The 17,797-nt window shown below is 47.0% G+C and overlaps 1 protein-coding gene across 1 annotated transcript in view; it reads right to left on the reverse strand.

The window, feature by feature from the left end:
• The window catches only part of LOC146198418 (solute carrier family 23 member 1), an 87,038-nt gene extending 70,072 nt beyond the window's left edge, over window positions 1-16,966 (reverse strand). The window contains exon 1 of the mRNA XM_084593927.1: window positions 16,758-16,966. Coding sequence (XP_084450053.1) covers window positions 16,758-16,814 — 57 coding nt within the window. The 5' untranslated portion in view covers window positions 16,815-16,966. The remainder of the gene's footprint in view (window positions 1-16,757) is intronic.
• Between the last annotated feature and the right edge of the window lie 831 nt (window positions 16,967-17,797).

The raw sequence follows: 17,797 nt of genomic DNA on the forward strand, positions 1-17,797 counted from the left end.
CCCAAACTGACATTCTTCTAAACCATTTAATCATGTTGGCTATAGGGGCCATATGTGACAGAAAATATATTTAGAAAGCTGTGCATTCATAAATCACTGAGAACAAAATATATCAAAAAGGCTGCGTTAATCATATCTGGTTCACTTTTCATACCCTTCTACTTTAAGATGACAGACATGGAGTACGACTGAAATCGACAATATGCAGGGATTGTCTGCCAACTTGAGCATCACAAGAATTTTGTACCTTTTTTCCAGCTTTACAGGACACAATAACAGATTTTTTTGCAGATAGTGACAGTGTAGGGCAGTATTGTTTATGCATCCAGAAATTACGACACCAGAGCTTAATGGTTTTTGCTTGGTGCATGTGAAGAAATGAAGCAGGAATAAGTTCTTAACAGAGGTCCATATTTTAAAGCAATGAAATTGCTCATGGATGTTTTTCTCAATGTGAAAAATACAAGTTTATGTTAATGAAGCAATGAAACTGAATTGAAAATGAAAAATAAGTTATGTATAAACAAAGACGGAGGGTAAAAAAAGTAGGAAAGGAGAAGCTCGGAAGCACTTCCCATTTTCCACTGTGGCCATGGAAAAAGTCTGGCTCTTCTGGACGATGACACCGGCTAGGCAGTTTCCATCAACCTTAGCCTCAGACCATTTGTGCCAAGTGAACACCTTACTGCAACATTTCTAACTAAATACCACTATTGATGATATGTCTATGGAAAAGTTTCGCTTCTCGTCTTGCAACTCATTACATGATGGAGCTGAAATATGTTCCGCTTATAATAAAGTTGGCTATGAGCTTCTCACACTTTTTGACAGTTTTCACTGGTGCAGTATGCTACTGTGAATGGTACAGGCGCCCAAATCTTTAACTGGCGTGTGCGAGCGGCGACTTTTCTGTGCGTCAGCGCCATATGACGGAGCGAAGTTGGAAACAGGATGAGGCTAAGCGCATGCTCACAAAGCACGCTCAGCTGGATGGAACAGCCTGGCAGACGACGCATCCAGCTGAGCGTGCTTTGTGAGCATGCGCTTAGCCTCATCATGTTTTCAACTTCACTCTGTCATAGGGCGCTGACGCACAGAAAAGTCGCCGCTCGCGCACTCCAGTTAAAGATTTGGGCACCTGTACATCTGGGCACTCTATTGATGTGCACTCCATTGGTGTCTTATTCATCACATGCAGTGTTTATTCCCTTCAAATTTAATTTATCCTAAGAGTGGCACAAGGTTGCTGCTGCAAGGTGCATGATGCAAACCAGCAACTTTCACTTGATGTACTAGTGGTGAAAGTGTGTTGCTATTGCTAGGGGGAAGGACTATACAACCAAGGCACAGCAGAAGCCAAATATTATAGTGATTGTGGATAATCCTGCCAGAATTCTAGTTCATCGGGACAGTTTGTCCATATCGTAACAGTAGCAACTAGTGGCTGCATGGGCAGCAAGAGCGCAGATATGCTGCAAAGGTTAAAACATGCCAATGATAGTACCTTTTTAGCTTCATGCACATTGGCTACAAATGAATTACTTCTTCTCTATTCCTCTATGTGAAAACAGTCACTGACTTTGTTTCATGCATTCTGTCTCGCTTAACTGATCAGTATAGACATATACCTTCATCGGACATGGCACTTTGGGCTGGTGGCAGAGAGAAATGGATTAATATATTGTAGCAACAAATTGTCATTAAACTTTTATCACTTACTTTGTTTGCAAAAAAAAAAAAAACTTGCTTTTAGAAGTTGAACCCCTTATACCACACCAAAATAGCAACAAAACGCTGTTTAGTAACCAAATTAACGAAACAAAACTCGTGAGTGCAGTCAGAGGCAGCAGATGGCAACGGGGCATAACGCAAACAAGATTGTTCTGAAATGTGCCACATGGCTGTCATTTATCGAAAAAGTAGCATACAAAAACAATGTTTCATACTGTAAAGGTCACTTCCTCTGATGATAGTGCGGGCGATCTCCAAATTTTGGAATTGGTTTCCAAGATCAAATAAAAAAGGGCGTGCATGTCATTCATGAAAGCGGACGAGTAACGAACTTCGTGCTTTACACATAACCAAACTTCAATCACAGCTGTTTCATTTAGAGCTTGCAGAAGCCGCACATTACTGTCAGTAGAACAAAACACGTCATCCCGAAAGCAGCCAAGTGCTTTTGGTCTCCGCACTTTCATTTCATTGTCGCCTTGCGAAATGCACAAATCACTCTCACTGCATGCACGGCGGAACGTGTCTGCACGCAGTAGAGGCGGTCAGAAAGCACAGCTGCGGACGGTTTGCTTTTTTTTTTAATGCAGGTCTTTTCTTCACCGGAGGGCGTAAGTAATACAGTCGTACCTTAGTGGGGATCTTGCCGAAATACAAGGCTTGGGTTACCTCATAAAATAGATCGCATTTCGGGGCCGATTTGCATGTAAGCGGTATGTAACAAACCTGCGTCTGAGCCACGAAGGGCTTCGTGGAGCGGCCTTGCGCCAGCGATTGAATCAATGCACAAATCGCATTTAGTTCATCCGGGGCAAGACAAGATGACTAGCGGACTAGCCTCATGCGGTCTTTGGAGAAAACTCGCGGCACAAGTATAGCACAAGAGCGCGCACACACATCCACGCAACAACGCGCATCGCGCACTGCCACTGCTGCTGCTGCTGCTGCCACGGGCGCCGAGAAGGTGTTGGCCGAGGCCCACGGGTCGCTAGCGTGGAATGGGGGTGTCGGCCGCAGCTAGTAACAGCCAGCCGACGGCCTCTTCTCCCTCTCCATCTTCGTTTTCCCCCTCGCGCCGCATCCGTTTGTTGGGATCGGATATACGCGCCCCGGGGGCAGGGAAGAGGAGACGAGTTTTGGACCTGGAGTGAGAAAGACGCATCGAGGCTGCCCTCCTAGGCCGACGTATCTCGGCCGCGATCCGGATCGTCGAGACGCTCCTTCGGCTACGCTCCGGAGGCCCCAGCGAGGACAACTCGAGCGACACCCCTCATCTGAATCGCCGCTAAGTACCGATTTGAACATTTGCCTACTCATCGATTCGTTTTTGTTTTGTGAAGGACTCTAAAGACCAATTAGGACCATATTGTCGCGATCCTTAAATCCACCTGCGTGTGGTGTTGCCTGATGTGTGCATGCTAATTGGTGCCCTGTAACCTATTTCTTTTTGTTTTTTTTGTTGTTTATGGTTATACTAAAAGTTGTTTCTCGAGATGTACACCTCTCTGGTTTTTCGACTCACGTTCTAGATATGTAGTGACAAATTTATGGCGAGCCTGCCAGGATTCTCTTTAGTCATTTTGTCTGAACGTTAAAGTCAACACGCTTGTGTTCGTGCTAAAACCAGAGAGATGGACCTCCAAAAGCTTATGCTTAGAGCCGAAAAGCTCGGGTTCACGAAAGAGGAAACAATGGCTCTTTATGAGGAAGAGAAAACGAGACACAGAGAGGAAAAAGAGTTGGCGCACAGGCAGGCGCTTGAAGAGAGCGACAGGGCTCGCGAGCAGGCACGTGAAACAGAAGAGAGAGCTAAGCGGATGGCTGAGGTAGAAGAAAAGAGATTGGCACAGGAAAAAGAAGTGCTTGAACTCAGGTTACGCCTTGCGAACACTAACGTTGGAGCCGTGCCAGAGGCAACAGGACTCTCGTCAGGTGTTGGGGCCCCACGCCCAACAGCGGTCTGTCCAAGGAAGCTGATGGCTCCTTTTGACGATAAGCGGGACGATTTGGATGCGTATTTGCACCGTTTCGAGAGAATCGCTACAGGCCAAGGATGGAGTAAGAGCGAATGGGCAACAGCCCTGAGCCTTTGTCTGGTGGGCGAGGCATTAACAGTCTTTGGGAGGATGCCCGCATCAGAGTCGACGGACTATGACAAAGTGAAGAAAACACTTCTGCAGAGGTTCCGTTTAACCGCGGAAGGTTTTCGAGATAGGTTTCGAAGCAGTAAACCAAATGATGCGGAAACAGCAAAGCAGTTCGCATCGCGATTGTCGAACTACTTTGAGCGATGGCTGGAAATGGCAGAGGTTGAAAAAACATACCAAGGGGTGAGAGATCTAATGGTGGCAGAACAGTTTTTGGCCTGCTGTCATCCGAAGTTGGCCATATTTCTGAAAGAGCGGAAGTTGAAGACAGTAGAGGAATTTACAGAATATGCTGACCAGTTCATGGAAGCCCAAGGCCATAGAAACCTGGGAAAGGTCAAGGAAGACAACGGGAGAGCTTCCGATGTCGACGCGGTAAAGCGAGGAGTGCAAAGTGGCACATTTAGGCAACCCCCGAGGTGTTTCTTGTGCAACCGTGTTGGACACCGCGCCTCGGACTGTAGGGTTGGAGGAAATAGAGGGCAGACGCAGACATTCTGCCAAAACTGCAACAAGAGGGGCCACCGTACAGAAGACTGCAGATATCGGACGCAAGAGAAAGCCGCGTGTATCGTACATCCCCGACAAACTGACTTGACCGCAGAGGAAGTCGAAAAGACGGCAGAGGGTGAGAGATCGGAAGGGGAAACGGCAAGGCACACAACCGTCAGCGAGTCGATGCCTGTAGTTAAAGGTGAAATTCGCGGACAGCGCGTGAGCGTGTTGAGAGACAGTGGCACAAACACTGTCCTAGTAAGAAGGAGCCTTGTTGAAGATGAGGAGCTTACCGGTCAACTTGCGGCGGTGCTACTGGTTGACAGCACCGTTCGCTACCTTCCCGAGGCAATGATTGAAATTTCTACACCGTACTATTCGGGGCCGGTCTTGGCGAAATGCCTAGATGCACCCCTATATGACTTGGTGCTAGGAAACATCGCGGGCGTACGAAAAGTTGACGATCCCGATGCCGACTGGACCCTCAGTGGGGAACATTTCCCGGATCAGGATGAAAAAGATGAAGAGGAAACCGTTGTGAAGACTCCCTCCAACGTGATTTCAAGAGAGTGCAGCGGAAACCTAGAGCCGGCTGAAGGAAAAGTCGAAACACCCACAGTGTCGTCTGCCGTACAGACTAGAGCAGCAAAAGCAGCACAAGGGAAGATGCCCAAACTCAAGGTTCCTGCGGCGGAACTACTGAAGGTGACTCCCGAGAAGGTAGCGCAGGAGCAAAGCAACGACGCGTCACTGGCAGACTGTTTCAAGAAGGTTGGCGAAATCCTAAAAAGAAAGAAAGGCCGGACGACATTTCAGTTTCTCATCCAAGATGGGCTGTTGTACCGAAAATGTACTTTCAACTCAGGAAGGGAAGCGCTACAACTAGTGACACCAAAAGAATTGAGACCATCCGTCATGTGTCTGGGTCACGATTCGATTATGGCGGGACACCAAGGTGCCAAGAACACAGTGAACAGAATAACCGAAGAATTCTACTGGCCTGGCCTGCAGAGTGACGTGAAGCGGTATGTCAGATCTTGCGATATATGCCAAAGAACGGTACCGAAAGGAAGAGTTGGGAAAGCACCACTTGCAACTATGCCGACCATTGAAATGCCATTCCAGAGGGTGGCAGTCGACATCATTGGGCCTATGACACCTTCCTCAAGAAGAGGAAATCGGTACGTCATCACCCTGGTCGACATGGCGACTAGGTACCCGGATGCTATTGCCTTGAAAACTATCGATACAGTCGAGGTGGCCGAAGCGCTACTCGAGATGTTTTCGCGATATGGTGTGCCGAAAGAGATGCTTACAGACCGGGGATCCAATTTCACATCGGTCTTAATGAAGGAAGTGAGCCGACTCATGTCAATGAAGCAACTGCTGACGACCCCCTATCACCCGATGTGCAACGGCCTGGTGGAGCGCTTCAACGGGACAATCAAGCACATGATGAGGAAAATGTGCCAAGAAAGACCGGCCGACTGGGATCGATACCTCCCGGCACTGCTATTTGCATATCGCGAGGTCCCTCAGTCAAGTTTGGGGTTCTCGCCGTTTGAAATGCTATACGGCAGAGCCGTCAGAGGACCACTAACCATTCTCCGAGAGTTCTGGTCCAATAAAGAATTGGGAACGGAAGAGAAGACCACGTATACCTACGTACTGGAGCTGAGAGAGAGGTTGGAAGAAACCTGCAAGATCGCACACTGCAACCTGGAAGCCGCAAAGGAGAAGTATAAGAAATTTTATGATCGAAAGTCGGTGAATCGACAGCTCAAGCCAGGGGGCAAAGCCTTGATCCTGCTGCCAAGTGAAAAGAACAAGCTCACAATGCAGTGGAAGGGCCCATTTCCAGTAACAGCAAAGAAGAATGAAGTAGACTACGAGCTACTCGTGAACGGAAACAAAAAAGTATTCCACATAAATATGCTGAAAGGTTATGAAGAGAGGCGTCCTGATCGTGACCATACAATCGCCTGCATGGTCATCAATGATGAACCGGACGCGGGGGAAGTGCCTACTTTCAACACAAGAAAGACATCGGGACCAAGGGACGCGGCGCTTAACCCGACTCTGGACACAGAAAAGATAGCGCAAGTCAAGTGTCTGCTGGAGCGATATGACACCATTTTCTCAGACCTGCCCGGGAAGACGAAGCTTCTTGAGTGCAAGCTGCGACTGACCACCGAGCAGCCCATACACGTCAGGCAGTATCCTTTGCCACTGGTTGCACACAAGACAGTCGAGAGAGAAGTAGAAGATATGCTGGAACTTGGCATAATTGAACGCACGGAGTCTGCCTATAACTCACCCCTCGTAGTCGTCAAAAAGACAGATGGCTCCAATCGACTTTGTGTTGACTTCAGGCGGCTCAATAGCGTGTTAATTCCTGACAGCGAGCCGATTCCGAGAATCGATGTGGTGTTTGCGAGCGTCGCGCAGAAGAAATTTTTCTCGAAGTTCGACCTCGCGAAAGGTTATTGGCAAATACCAATGGAGGAAGGTTCCAAAGAAAAAAACAGCTTTCTCATGCGCTAACGGCCTGTTCCAGTTTCGATTCATGCCGTTTGGCTTAAAAACTGCCGCAGCCACGTTCACTAAGCTAATGAGAAAGGTTTTGGGCGGTCTTCCAAATGTACACCACTATATAGATGACATTCTGGTCGCCACAGATACTTGGCAAGAACATCTGAATGCGCTCGAAGCCCTGTTCGAGAGACTCCGTGAGGCAAACCTGACGGTGAAGCCCACAAAGTGCGAGGTCGGGTTCGAATCAGTGTCTTTTCTCGGGCACGAGATAGGAATGGGCAGGATAGCGACGAAGCCAGATATCCTGGAAAAAATACAGGCGGCACCAAGACCAAACACCAAGAAACAGGTGCAGTCGTTTTTAGGATTAACCGGATATTACAGGGAATTCATCCCACAGTACGCCGACAAAGCTCTCCCACTCGTAGAAATGACAAAGAAAGGGGCGCCAAATGCGGTGCACTGGACTGACCGACACCAAGAAGCGTTCAGTCAACTGAAAGAATGCTTGGCGCAACCACCCGTCTTGCTAGCCGCTAATGTAGACAAGGAATTTGTTTTGCGCACAGACGCATCAGACACAGCTCTGGGCGCAGTACTGATGCAGGAGGAAGACGGCATCCTGCACCCTGTGGCGTATGCGAGCAAGAAGCTTAGCCAGTGCGAAAGGAACTACTCGACGGTAGAAAAGGAATGTTTAGCACTGGTGTGGGCAGTAAAGAAGTTTCACTTGTACTTGTACGGAACACATTTCAAAGTACAGACGGATCACCAGCCCCTACAGTGTTTGACAAAAACTAAATGGTCAAACGGAAGGCTGATGAGGTGGAGTCTGACGCTCCAGGAGTACGACTTCGACATCGAGTATATAAAAGGGAGAGAAAACGTAGGAGCGGACTTCCTAAGTAGGCTGAACTAAGGCTATATTTGTCAGCGTGTGTAGCATGTCCATATAGCAGCAGAAAAGAAGTAAACACGTGTGTTCGAGCTTTGCTATTGATGGTTTGTACTATGTGAACAGTGCCGTTTGTTGTGACGTTTGCCTGTGCGTGTGTGTGTTTATTACGCCAGTGAGTAGTTTTCCGTGCGGGAAAACTCTTAAGTGTGGGGGTACTTGTCACGTGTGAGTGCAAGACGCCGCCTCAGGAAGGAAAGCAAATAATTAACAAGAACGGAAACGAAGAAACAACCGGCCCGCAAAAGACGACGCAGACGTATACCACGGGGACGGAGCGAGGCAGACGGCGTAAAGTGCGCGCGTCTGCGCGGAAGCAATAATCGTTTAGACAGAAGACCAGACGTCGTAACCGCGTGGTTTCGGGAACCTCAAGGTCACGCCAACTCGCGGATCCCACGGCCGGGAAGATACATGGGCGCAATGCTCCCGGCGGGAGAGGAGAACGGTATGCATGCGACGACGCCTGCTCGGTGCGGCTGCCCCGGGGGCAGGGAAGAGGAGACGAGTTTTGGACCTGGAGTGAGAAAGACGCATCGAGGCTGCCCTCCTAGGCCGACGTATCTCGGCCGCGATCCGGATCGTCGAGACGCTCCTTCGGCTACGCTCCGGAGGCCCCAGCGAGGACAACTCGAGCGACACCCCTCATCTGAATCGCCGCTAAGTACCGATTTGAACATTTGCCTACTCATCGATTCGTTTTTGTTTTGTGAAGGACTCTAAAGACCAATTAGGACCATATTGTCGCGATCCTTAAATCCACCTGCGTGTGGTGTTGCCTGATGTGTGCATGCTAATTGGTGCCCTGTAACCTATTTCTTTTTGTTTTTTTTTTGTTGTTTATGGTTATACTAAAAGTTGTTTCTCGAGATGTACACCTCTCTGGTTTTTCGACTCACGTTCTAGATATGTAGTGACAAACGCTACTCAATCAATTACGACTCCTATTGCGCTGCCATCATGAGTGACAAGGCTATGACGTCACAGAAGAAGAAAATCGTGGAAAGCGCTTGGCACAAGCCGTTCGTGCCAAATGCGTTTCTCATTTGTTCCGGCGTCCAGGGTCCGTATTCCGAGTTTGCGTCGTTACCGAAGTGTCGCTATCTCACGTGACCTCGAGTAATCTGATTGGTCGAAACACCGAAACCGGGTGTTGCCACTGCGAAACCGGAAGAGGTGACAACATCATGTTCCGGCGTTTCGACCAATCAGATGACTCGAGGTCGGGGAGATAGCGACACTTACGATAACGACGCAAACTCGGAATACGGGCCCTGCTGTGATGTAAATCAAGATTGCATGTTATCATTTTACACCGCATTAGGTTAAATCACCTTACGTTGCGTTGTTTTCTATTAGATTTGTATTGAGGTTATTTGCATTGCACTGCCCTCATTACGAAGCTAAACAGGCATTAGCATCCAGATATCCGTATTGAGTAAGTTGAGGGAAAAGTGGTGCTTGAAAAGTTATGCAACTTTTTAATGGATACCACTGGAATGACGCAGTTTGGAAATGAAATGAAACTGAAGCGGCATACAGCATAGTAGGAATCATTACCGTATTATTATTATTATTATTATTATTTGTTTAGAGGAAGTATTCAGAGACTTGGAATGGGAGCAGTTAGGGACAAGGGTAGATGGAGAATACCTCAGTAATCTGCGATTTGCTGATGACATTGCCTTGCTAAACAACTCGGGGGATGAACTGCAAATAATGATTGATGACCTAGACAGGAAAAGTAGAAAGGTAGGCTTGAAAATCAATATGCAGAAGACTAAGGTAATGTTCAACAGCCTCGGGAAGGAACAGCAGTTTACATTAGGTAGCGAAATACTGGAAGTAGTAGGCGAATATGTCTACTTAGGACAGGTAGTAACCGCAGATCCGGACCATGAAAAGGAAATAACAAGAAGAATAAGATTGGGATGGAGCGCATTTGGCAAGCACTCGCAGATTGTCTAGCAGCTTACCGGTATCGCTCAAGAGGAAAGTATACAACAGTTGCATCTTGCCTGTACTCACCTATGGGGCTGAAACGTGGAGGCTAACCAAGAGAGTTCTACTTAAGTTGAGGACAACCCAGAGGGCTATGGAACGAAAAATGGTAGGGGTAACATTAAGAGATAGAAAGCGTGCAGAGTGGGTCAGAGAAATAACTCAAGTTACCGACATTCTAGTGGAAATTAAGAAGAAGAAATGGACATGTGCAGGACATGTAGTGCGAAGAGAGGATAACCGATGGTCGCTGAGGGTAACAAACTGGATTCCAAGGGAAGGAAAGCGTAGCAGGGGGCGGCAGAAAGTTAGGTGGGCGGATGAGGTAGGGGTAACATTAAGAGATAGAAAGCGTGCAGAGTGGGTCAGAGAAATAACTCAAGTTACCGACATTCTAGTGGAAATTAAGAAGAAGAAATGGACATGTGCAGGACATGTAGTGCGAAGAGAGGATAACCGATGGTCGCTGAGGGTAACAAACTGGATTCCAAGGGAAGGAAAGCGTAGCAGGGGGCGGCAGAAAGTTAGGTGGACGGATGAGATTAAGAAGTTCGCAGGGGTCAAGTGGATGCAGCTAGCACAGAACCGGGTTAAGTGGAGAAATATGGGAGAGGCCTTCGCCCTGCAGTGGGTATAATCAGGCTGATTATTATTATTATTATTATTATTATTATTATTATTATTATTATTATTATTATTATTATTATTATTATTATTATTATTATTATTATTATTATTATTATTATTATTATTATTATTATTATTGGACCGAAATCGAGCAACAGTATGATGGGTCGAGCGACAAAACAGCAGGGGAGTGCCAGTGCTGGCGCTGCGTTTAGATTCAAGTATATTACCTCGAATATTGACAAGCTTTCGATCAGTTTATTGGTGGAATAATTGCTACCTTGGATTTGCATGAAATGCGACTCGATTTGTCCTACCCCGCGAACAAGGGAATGTATTAATTGCATTCGGTACGCTGATGCGCACAAGTAGCTTTAATAGAATATGTTAACTGCACTCAACTAAGGCATGTGGATTCGAAAATGGACACACTTGTCCCAGTTAGGGCCTTGTGACTTCAGTTACTTAAATGAGGTGAAAAAAATGGATATACTAAGTGAATAAAGAAATCAGTGCCGCAATCAGGCTGAACATGAATATACACGGTGCCATAGAATTTCGACAGATAAGTGAGACTGTTTCCCGAGCAGGCAAGTACTAAAGGGAAGCACGCAAGATAAATGCGGAATAATTCCATAAGAAAACAGAACAGAGTTACGTTTGGTCAAGCATCAAGCGGGGACTAAGTAAAGCCGTTGTCTTAACCTTTATAGTGGATTTGCACATCATCTTAAAAGCAACCGGTGCAGTTGGAATAATTCCAGGGTTAAACAAAGGATTTCGATTAGCATAACCCGGTCGCATAATGCAGAAGGCCGGTGACGTTCATGTCACAAATAAATCACAGAGATAAGAGGGAGAAATCATTCGCTCTGTGCTGTTGTCCAGCGAGAATCACCTGGCAAAGTAGCTCGTCCTCGAGTTGCCGCCTCTATCTACGAAATGAAAAAAAAAAAACAAAAAAAAAAACAAAAAAAAAACAGCCAGGTTAAAGCAAAAATGTCAAGGTGGAGAAGATTGCCTGTTTCTTAACCACGTTATTCCTTGATCTACCTTGACTTTCTCACACTATTTTTCTGCTTTGTCATCAGTATCTTGGTGGTGTCGTTCAGGAAATTCTCACCTACTTCATTCTATACCTCTGCCAAGTGGCACGAGCGTATGTTGGCCAGTGCATCGTAGATTTCGCGCTGCACTTGGGCTCTGCCAACGCGGAGGTTGACGGCCATTTGACGGGAACGAAGCGAGGGACGTGAGGTTGATTTCTGCAAGCGAACTTTGTTCTCATGCGCGCGACCTTCGCCTTACGCGATAACGTGCGTGAAAAGCGGAGCCGGCTCGAGTGACTGATTAGTTTCTCGGCGTTCAGCTCACCAACGACGCGAAATCCTCGCCGCTCTCTTGTTTGTATCGCGTTCGACGCGCGGCGGCAAGACAGTCTCGTTTTTCGCGCCACCTACAGCGGTGTTGTGGCCCCCGTTCACCCGGCCCCAAGGTCGCCGACGAGGCATTGCGTCAGTTACAAAAGCTTTTGCGAGCACTGCGATGGGACCCGGAAGTCTAGTCATCTGATGTTAAAGACACCGCGAGGAAAGGCTCCTGTGCCTTCGGCTCATCCCCACCGCTTCTCTCAAAATCATGTTCACTTCAGTCTCCTCTCCATCTTCGCTTCTGTCTTGGGGTGTTTCGTCTGTAGCTAGGAGGCCCAGATATATCCCGAATTATAACTGCCGTTGTTTCTGGAGCAGTCACTTTGAATTTCGATGGCAGAGCGCAACATGAAGTAACGAGGGCGCCCTCGCCCCGTAGAAGAAAACGTAAGGAAGGAGCTTCACGTGACGAACTTGCAGCGTATCGAAAATAAACACTTACAAAAACGTTGGCTGGTCTATGGGTTTTAAATTCTCAAAGCGACTCAGGGTACAGCGCATATCGCGCACAGCATTCAACAGAAGAATAAATATGCGAGTCCTCAGAAGAATAAATAAGCGAGTTTGATACTTGCTTCAAATATTAAAAATTCAGCGCCCCCGGTAAGAAACAAAATGCATCCAAGACATTCGAATTGGCGAATAACTTCATTCCATTTGAAACCAGATGCTGTTTGAACGGACGGTCGAAACTTTCATACATTCCTATTACAAAAAAAAAAAAAAAAAAAAAAAAAAAAAAAAAAAGATCGCAAGCATATTAACGACAAGAAAATGAAGGATTAGTTCACATTCTTGTCCTTGTTAAAGGTTTGCCATATTCCGGCTACAGTGGGGAGTGGCGACACTTAAGTCAGTGAAAAAAACAAAACAAAGGAAAATAAGAATAAAAGGATCTTTCGTACTTGGAATAGAATCGCTGCGATATCTCCGCCATGCCGGCTCAAGTCTCTCGCCAAGTTTGCCTTAAATTTACTAACGCTACTGCAATGAACGGCCGAACTGCGGCGTCAGACCAACACCGCATGCCAACACGTTAGCCAGCGTCGTGACAGGCGAGGCACGTGGTAATACGAGTGCGATCTTGTGTCACCCGCGCTCTTCGCTCGGTTTTTGGTCTTTGTACTTCGCAATACGATGCTTGCCGAACAGTGAGTGAAGATAGAAAAGAAAAAAAAAAGAACAAGCAGTCCACAAGAAAGATTTTTTCCAAAGGCATAACACGAAAAACAACTTAACGACTCTCAAATGCCGCTACGGCTCCTTGGAGTTTCTCATATTCGGTTTTCTGCCGCTCGCAAACAGGATCGAGTAGCTTCTCCGCTGTTTTCGTCGTCTTACGACAAGCTCTAAGGATGCTGATTTGGCGTTTAATAGGGCATGTATCGCTCAGGTTGTGTAGCGCACGCAGGGACTAAATTTAGCACCGAGAACCGCGTGGAACGTGGCAGAAGCGCAATTTTCCTAGATGCGATCTAATTATATAATATGTCTGTTTAAAGGGCTCACGGGCATACGCTAAAAGATTCACAAAAGGCCGGAGGTCATGTTGAACTCACTGAAAGGAGGGTGCAAAGGATAAGGGATACACGAACGCTATGAGCACTGAAGGAAGAAAGAATCTGGCGCAAAAATGTAAAATAAATATCGTTAACAGAAGGAAAAGGTACTGAAGGGAAGGCGAATTTGGTTTTGGTAAGTTCTGAGAACCGAGGAAAAACATTCGCATCGGATTGGCCGAAGTGTAAGCTAGCGGTTAATATAAACGGTAGTGCCAGGTATATACATAGGAATATCACACAAGGTTCATTCTTGAATATTTAAAAGCCCGTAACAACAGGACGAACACGAAGGTAGACGACAGAGCGGAGCGCCAAGGTGTAGCAGATTTCACTAAAACGGAGTGTATGCTTGCTCTTAGTGAAATGCTCCCAACCCATCTAATTGGAGCCGTACGGCTACAGCAAGATGTCATGGGAACGATTAACGTCAAGTTGTCCTCTCAATTCAGCAACGCGTACTTAAGTTATCCTTTTGGCACGGTGTGTGCACAATAGTGTAAGTGGCGAACTTGAAGCCTTTCCTGACAGTACGGTGCACTCATGACTCGTGAGTGACTTCTTTGCTTCAGCATAATTCCGTGTCCGTTATATCCGAAACAAGGTCTTTTTTTTTTTTTCTGTTTGCCATGCTGCGAACGCAGCAAATAATTCACGAAACAGTGCCCAGAGTAGCACGTCGACCCTATTTTTGCTCAGACATGTTTTGTCAACAGCTGTAACATCACCTTATTTTTTTTTTTATAGAGGGGGGGGGGGGGGGGAGGTGGTGGCGGGAGAAGGGAATTAAACGTAATGTTAACCAATGGAGTAAAATTATTTTCAGATGCTTCGATAGCCGCAGGATTTAGACGGTGTTACTTGCATCAATTGCGACAGTTTAAAAACAAACAAAAAAAAAAAAGTTTCTTTTACACAAACGCAGGAGAGGTAGAAAAGTCGCGAAGACTTCTGATACGGCAAGTAATACCTTTTAAAGGTACTTTTTTTAAAGGCTTTTTTTTTTTTTTTTTCTTTCTCGTTCGCGGGCTTCGCATGTTCTTGCGACCTCGCGCTTTGCATGTATACGAGCTGTGCCGCTGCGACCGCCAGCGAGTGGCGAGGCAAGTGTCACCCTATTCAGGCACCTCGCCCGTCGCGTCGCCTGTATATACGTGCATTGGAGCTCTATCAAGCTACTTCAGCCAATGTGCACGAGTTGTCTGTGGACGTCGCGCAAGGACGGGCATGAACTGCTCGTTATCAGCGCAGTCGATCTCTCCACATTCGGAACGCACGGTGACGCAACCAGACGCTTCACCTTTTCCTCCTCACCCTCTTCCTCACGCTCTTGAGGACGTACGCTGCAGAAAGATATCGACACTTGCTCCTATATATACACGCACATACATCAATGACGTCGCTGGCTACGCAAGGCTCCTCGGGAGGCGCGTTCTTGGTTTCTCGAACAAAGCGAATATGAAATAAGGCAAAATATAAGAAAGGAAAAAATCGACACGTGCAGCAGAAATTAGGTACATATGGAAGGGTTCCTGTACATTTCACAAGGCGCCGGTGATTAGAATGCATAATTACGATCCTTAAAAAGAAAGTATGCCCATCCTATAGAGATAACGTCAGGCGCGAGAATTCGACTTTCAGTCTAACGTCGACGAATGCTCTGGTGTACTTCGTTTTTTTGTTCCCTCTGTTGCGAAAATAAGTGTGCGCTAGGATTACAACAGATTTCGGTAGCTCGTTTCTCTGCATATTATGCTGTAAGAACTATTCAGAGCTTTCGGGTGCTTTCGTCACATGCGAGAGGCGAGGACTGAGCGAGGGCGGGATCCCTTGACACTTTTTTTTCAACAGATGAGATGATGGATGTTAAGCTGTCGGAGGTGCGGATTTGTGGCGGTATCATGTGCGCTAGCCAAGAAAACGAGAGAGTACCCTGTCGCTCCCCTCTTTGATTTCCGCCGACCAAGTTCAGGTGATTCAGTTATTGAGATCGCAAATACCGTAGGCTGGTAAACTCCTTTCTACCTCATTCTAATATTGTTTCAAATAAAAGAACCACGTAATACATATACTATTCCAGAGTTAGCTATTCAGGCGCAGTAGAGGTTCCGAGATCCATGCGTCATAACACCGCTATTCTCGTTTTCTCTTGCGAAATAGCAGAGTGTTCGGCTCTGATAAAGGTTTCTAAATTTCTAAAAACCACCGCGGTGGCTCAGAGGTTGTGGTGTTTACTACACGCACGAGGTCGCAAGTTTTAACCAAGCCGATTTTAGGTGTAGGTGAAACGATCTGAAGCTGGAGTTTCGCTTCACGCCAAGTAGTGCTTATGTAGGCGTCCATTTCAATCAACTATCTCATGTGCTATATCGCACTTTGTAGCCTATACATTGCGGGTCGAGGATGTACAGGTCCGAAAGCTTTAACTTTGCGAATTAAAAATTGGCTAAAGCTGCCCAAACTAACAGTCTAGGGATCGAAAACCATAACGCTTCCAGTGACCCGACTTCCTGGTTACGCCTCTGTAGAAACGCGGAAGCATTGCAAAGAATCTGTCCAGTTAGGTCAGGCGGTTAAGCTAACCGCCGGAAACTACATAATATGAGCTAAGCAGCGGAGAAACTCAGAAGGCACTTGTCCCAACTATTGTACTGAAAGCACCAACCATTGTGTATTTGTCCTCGAGTCTTATTTTCCTGGCTAATAAAAGTTTTCTACTACTACTACTACTACTACTACTACTACTGTACGATGTAGTGCGATAGAGTAATTGTCCTGCTAAATAAAACAACTCGCCGTTATGTTTGTGTAGAGAAGGAGCATCTCACTCCTTTCGTGTAAGAACGATTATCGAAGCGCTGCTTCATTACGGGGAGCAGCTCCACCTCCACCCGCTATCGTTTTGATTCGCAAAAAAAAAAAAAAAAAAAAAAAATGTAGCCGTGAATTAAAAAAAGAAAAAAACATATCTCTGGTGACAGGCGAGAATCAGCAAATGATGCGGCAGGACGTTCGTTCACTGTGGCGGCGAGTAGCCACTTCGGGCTACTGTGCAGCTCTCTCAAAATATTCAAACGCGTTATCATTTCTAGTTTATCGCACTAACTTATCTTTGCCATTAAAATAAAAAATGGAGGGTGCGTGATGCATCCCTGTCCTCCAGAATAGTGGAACATTCATTTGTTGTTCGTGACGTCAGTATGGAGGTGGTTGGTTAAATTGAACAAAAATATAAAGCAATGCCGCATAGCAGATACGTATCGGCGTTACTACTCACCTCCAACTCCAGTGCGAGGTTGTCCGCCTCCATAGCACCGCTGAATTCCGTCGGCATGCTGCTGCTCTTTAGTTCGGAGACGGCAGAAACCGGCGCTCGATCGGCGTTATATTCCGTCCTCGTTCTTGCAGCACTGTCTCCGGCACGCTACCGCCGTCACCTTTGCCGCAGCTGAGCTCGAAGCCGTGCTTTCGCGCGCGACTCGCTTTGCGGCGGGGAGGCGAGCGAGTGAAGCAAGGCTCACTCTCTTTCTCTACATCTTCTCTCCAGCGTCCCACTGCTCACTCTCTCCCACACTTTTCTACCGTAAGCCGCCGTCGCGGGAAAGGGGTCGGTGTGCCTCCTGGCCGTCCTGCCTCCGTCCGTGTTCCGGCATCACTGAGTCGTCGCACACTCACTCTCTCTTTCAGATGTAAGCAGCACGAAGCACACGCATCAGTACTCTTTCTTACTCTTTCCCCCTCCTTCCGCACTCTTCCTACGACCCACTCCGGGAATTTCACTCGGAAATGGCCTTTGGCGCAAGGAGGGGCAGATGATCGGAGCGAGAGAAGGAGGAAGGAGCAATATGGGTGCCCCGCGTGCGCAAGTGAGGTGACGGGCAGCGCGAGACGCACAGCACGTGTCATGAAGCGGCTCGTTATGCGTGGTCGGCGTATTAAACGAGAGATCCTGAATTGTGGGAAACTACCAGCGGCGGCAATGAAGTGACGTCGCTGAAGTCTGTGATGCTGAAGGCTGTTTGTCGTTGTTGTGGCAGGCAAAGTAAAGAAACTAATCAGCGCATCGAAATCTGATAGATCCGGGTGGTTTTCTTTTTCGTTTGTGCGCTGCAACCTTCTCACCTACTATGAATATTTTTTTTCCGCCTCACCCAGCATCTTGATCTGTAGTTGTGAAGTCAAAACAACCTTCCAAGTTATGTTCAGTTAGCGGGTCTCGCGACAGGCCCCGTTTACTTGTAGAACGATAAACAATTGCCCTTGCGTTGCTCGTTTAAAATGGAAAGCCGCTGAGTGAAACTCATGCAGTCGAAAGGC

The sequence above is a fragment of the Amblyomma maculatum genome, chromosome 2 (assembly GCF_055883805.1).
Source record: "Amblyomma maculatum isolate TAMU_Amacu chromosome 2, ASM5588380v1, whole genome shotgun sequence".
NCBI classification, from domain to species: Eukaryota; Metazoa; Arthropoda; class Arachnida; order Ixodida; family Ixodidae; genus Amblyomma; species Amblyomma maculatum.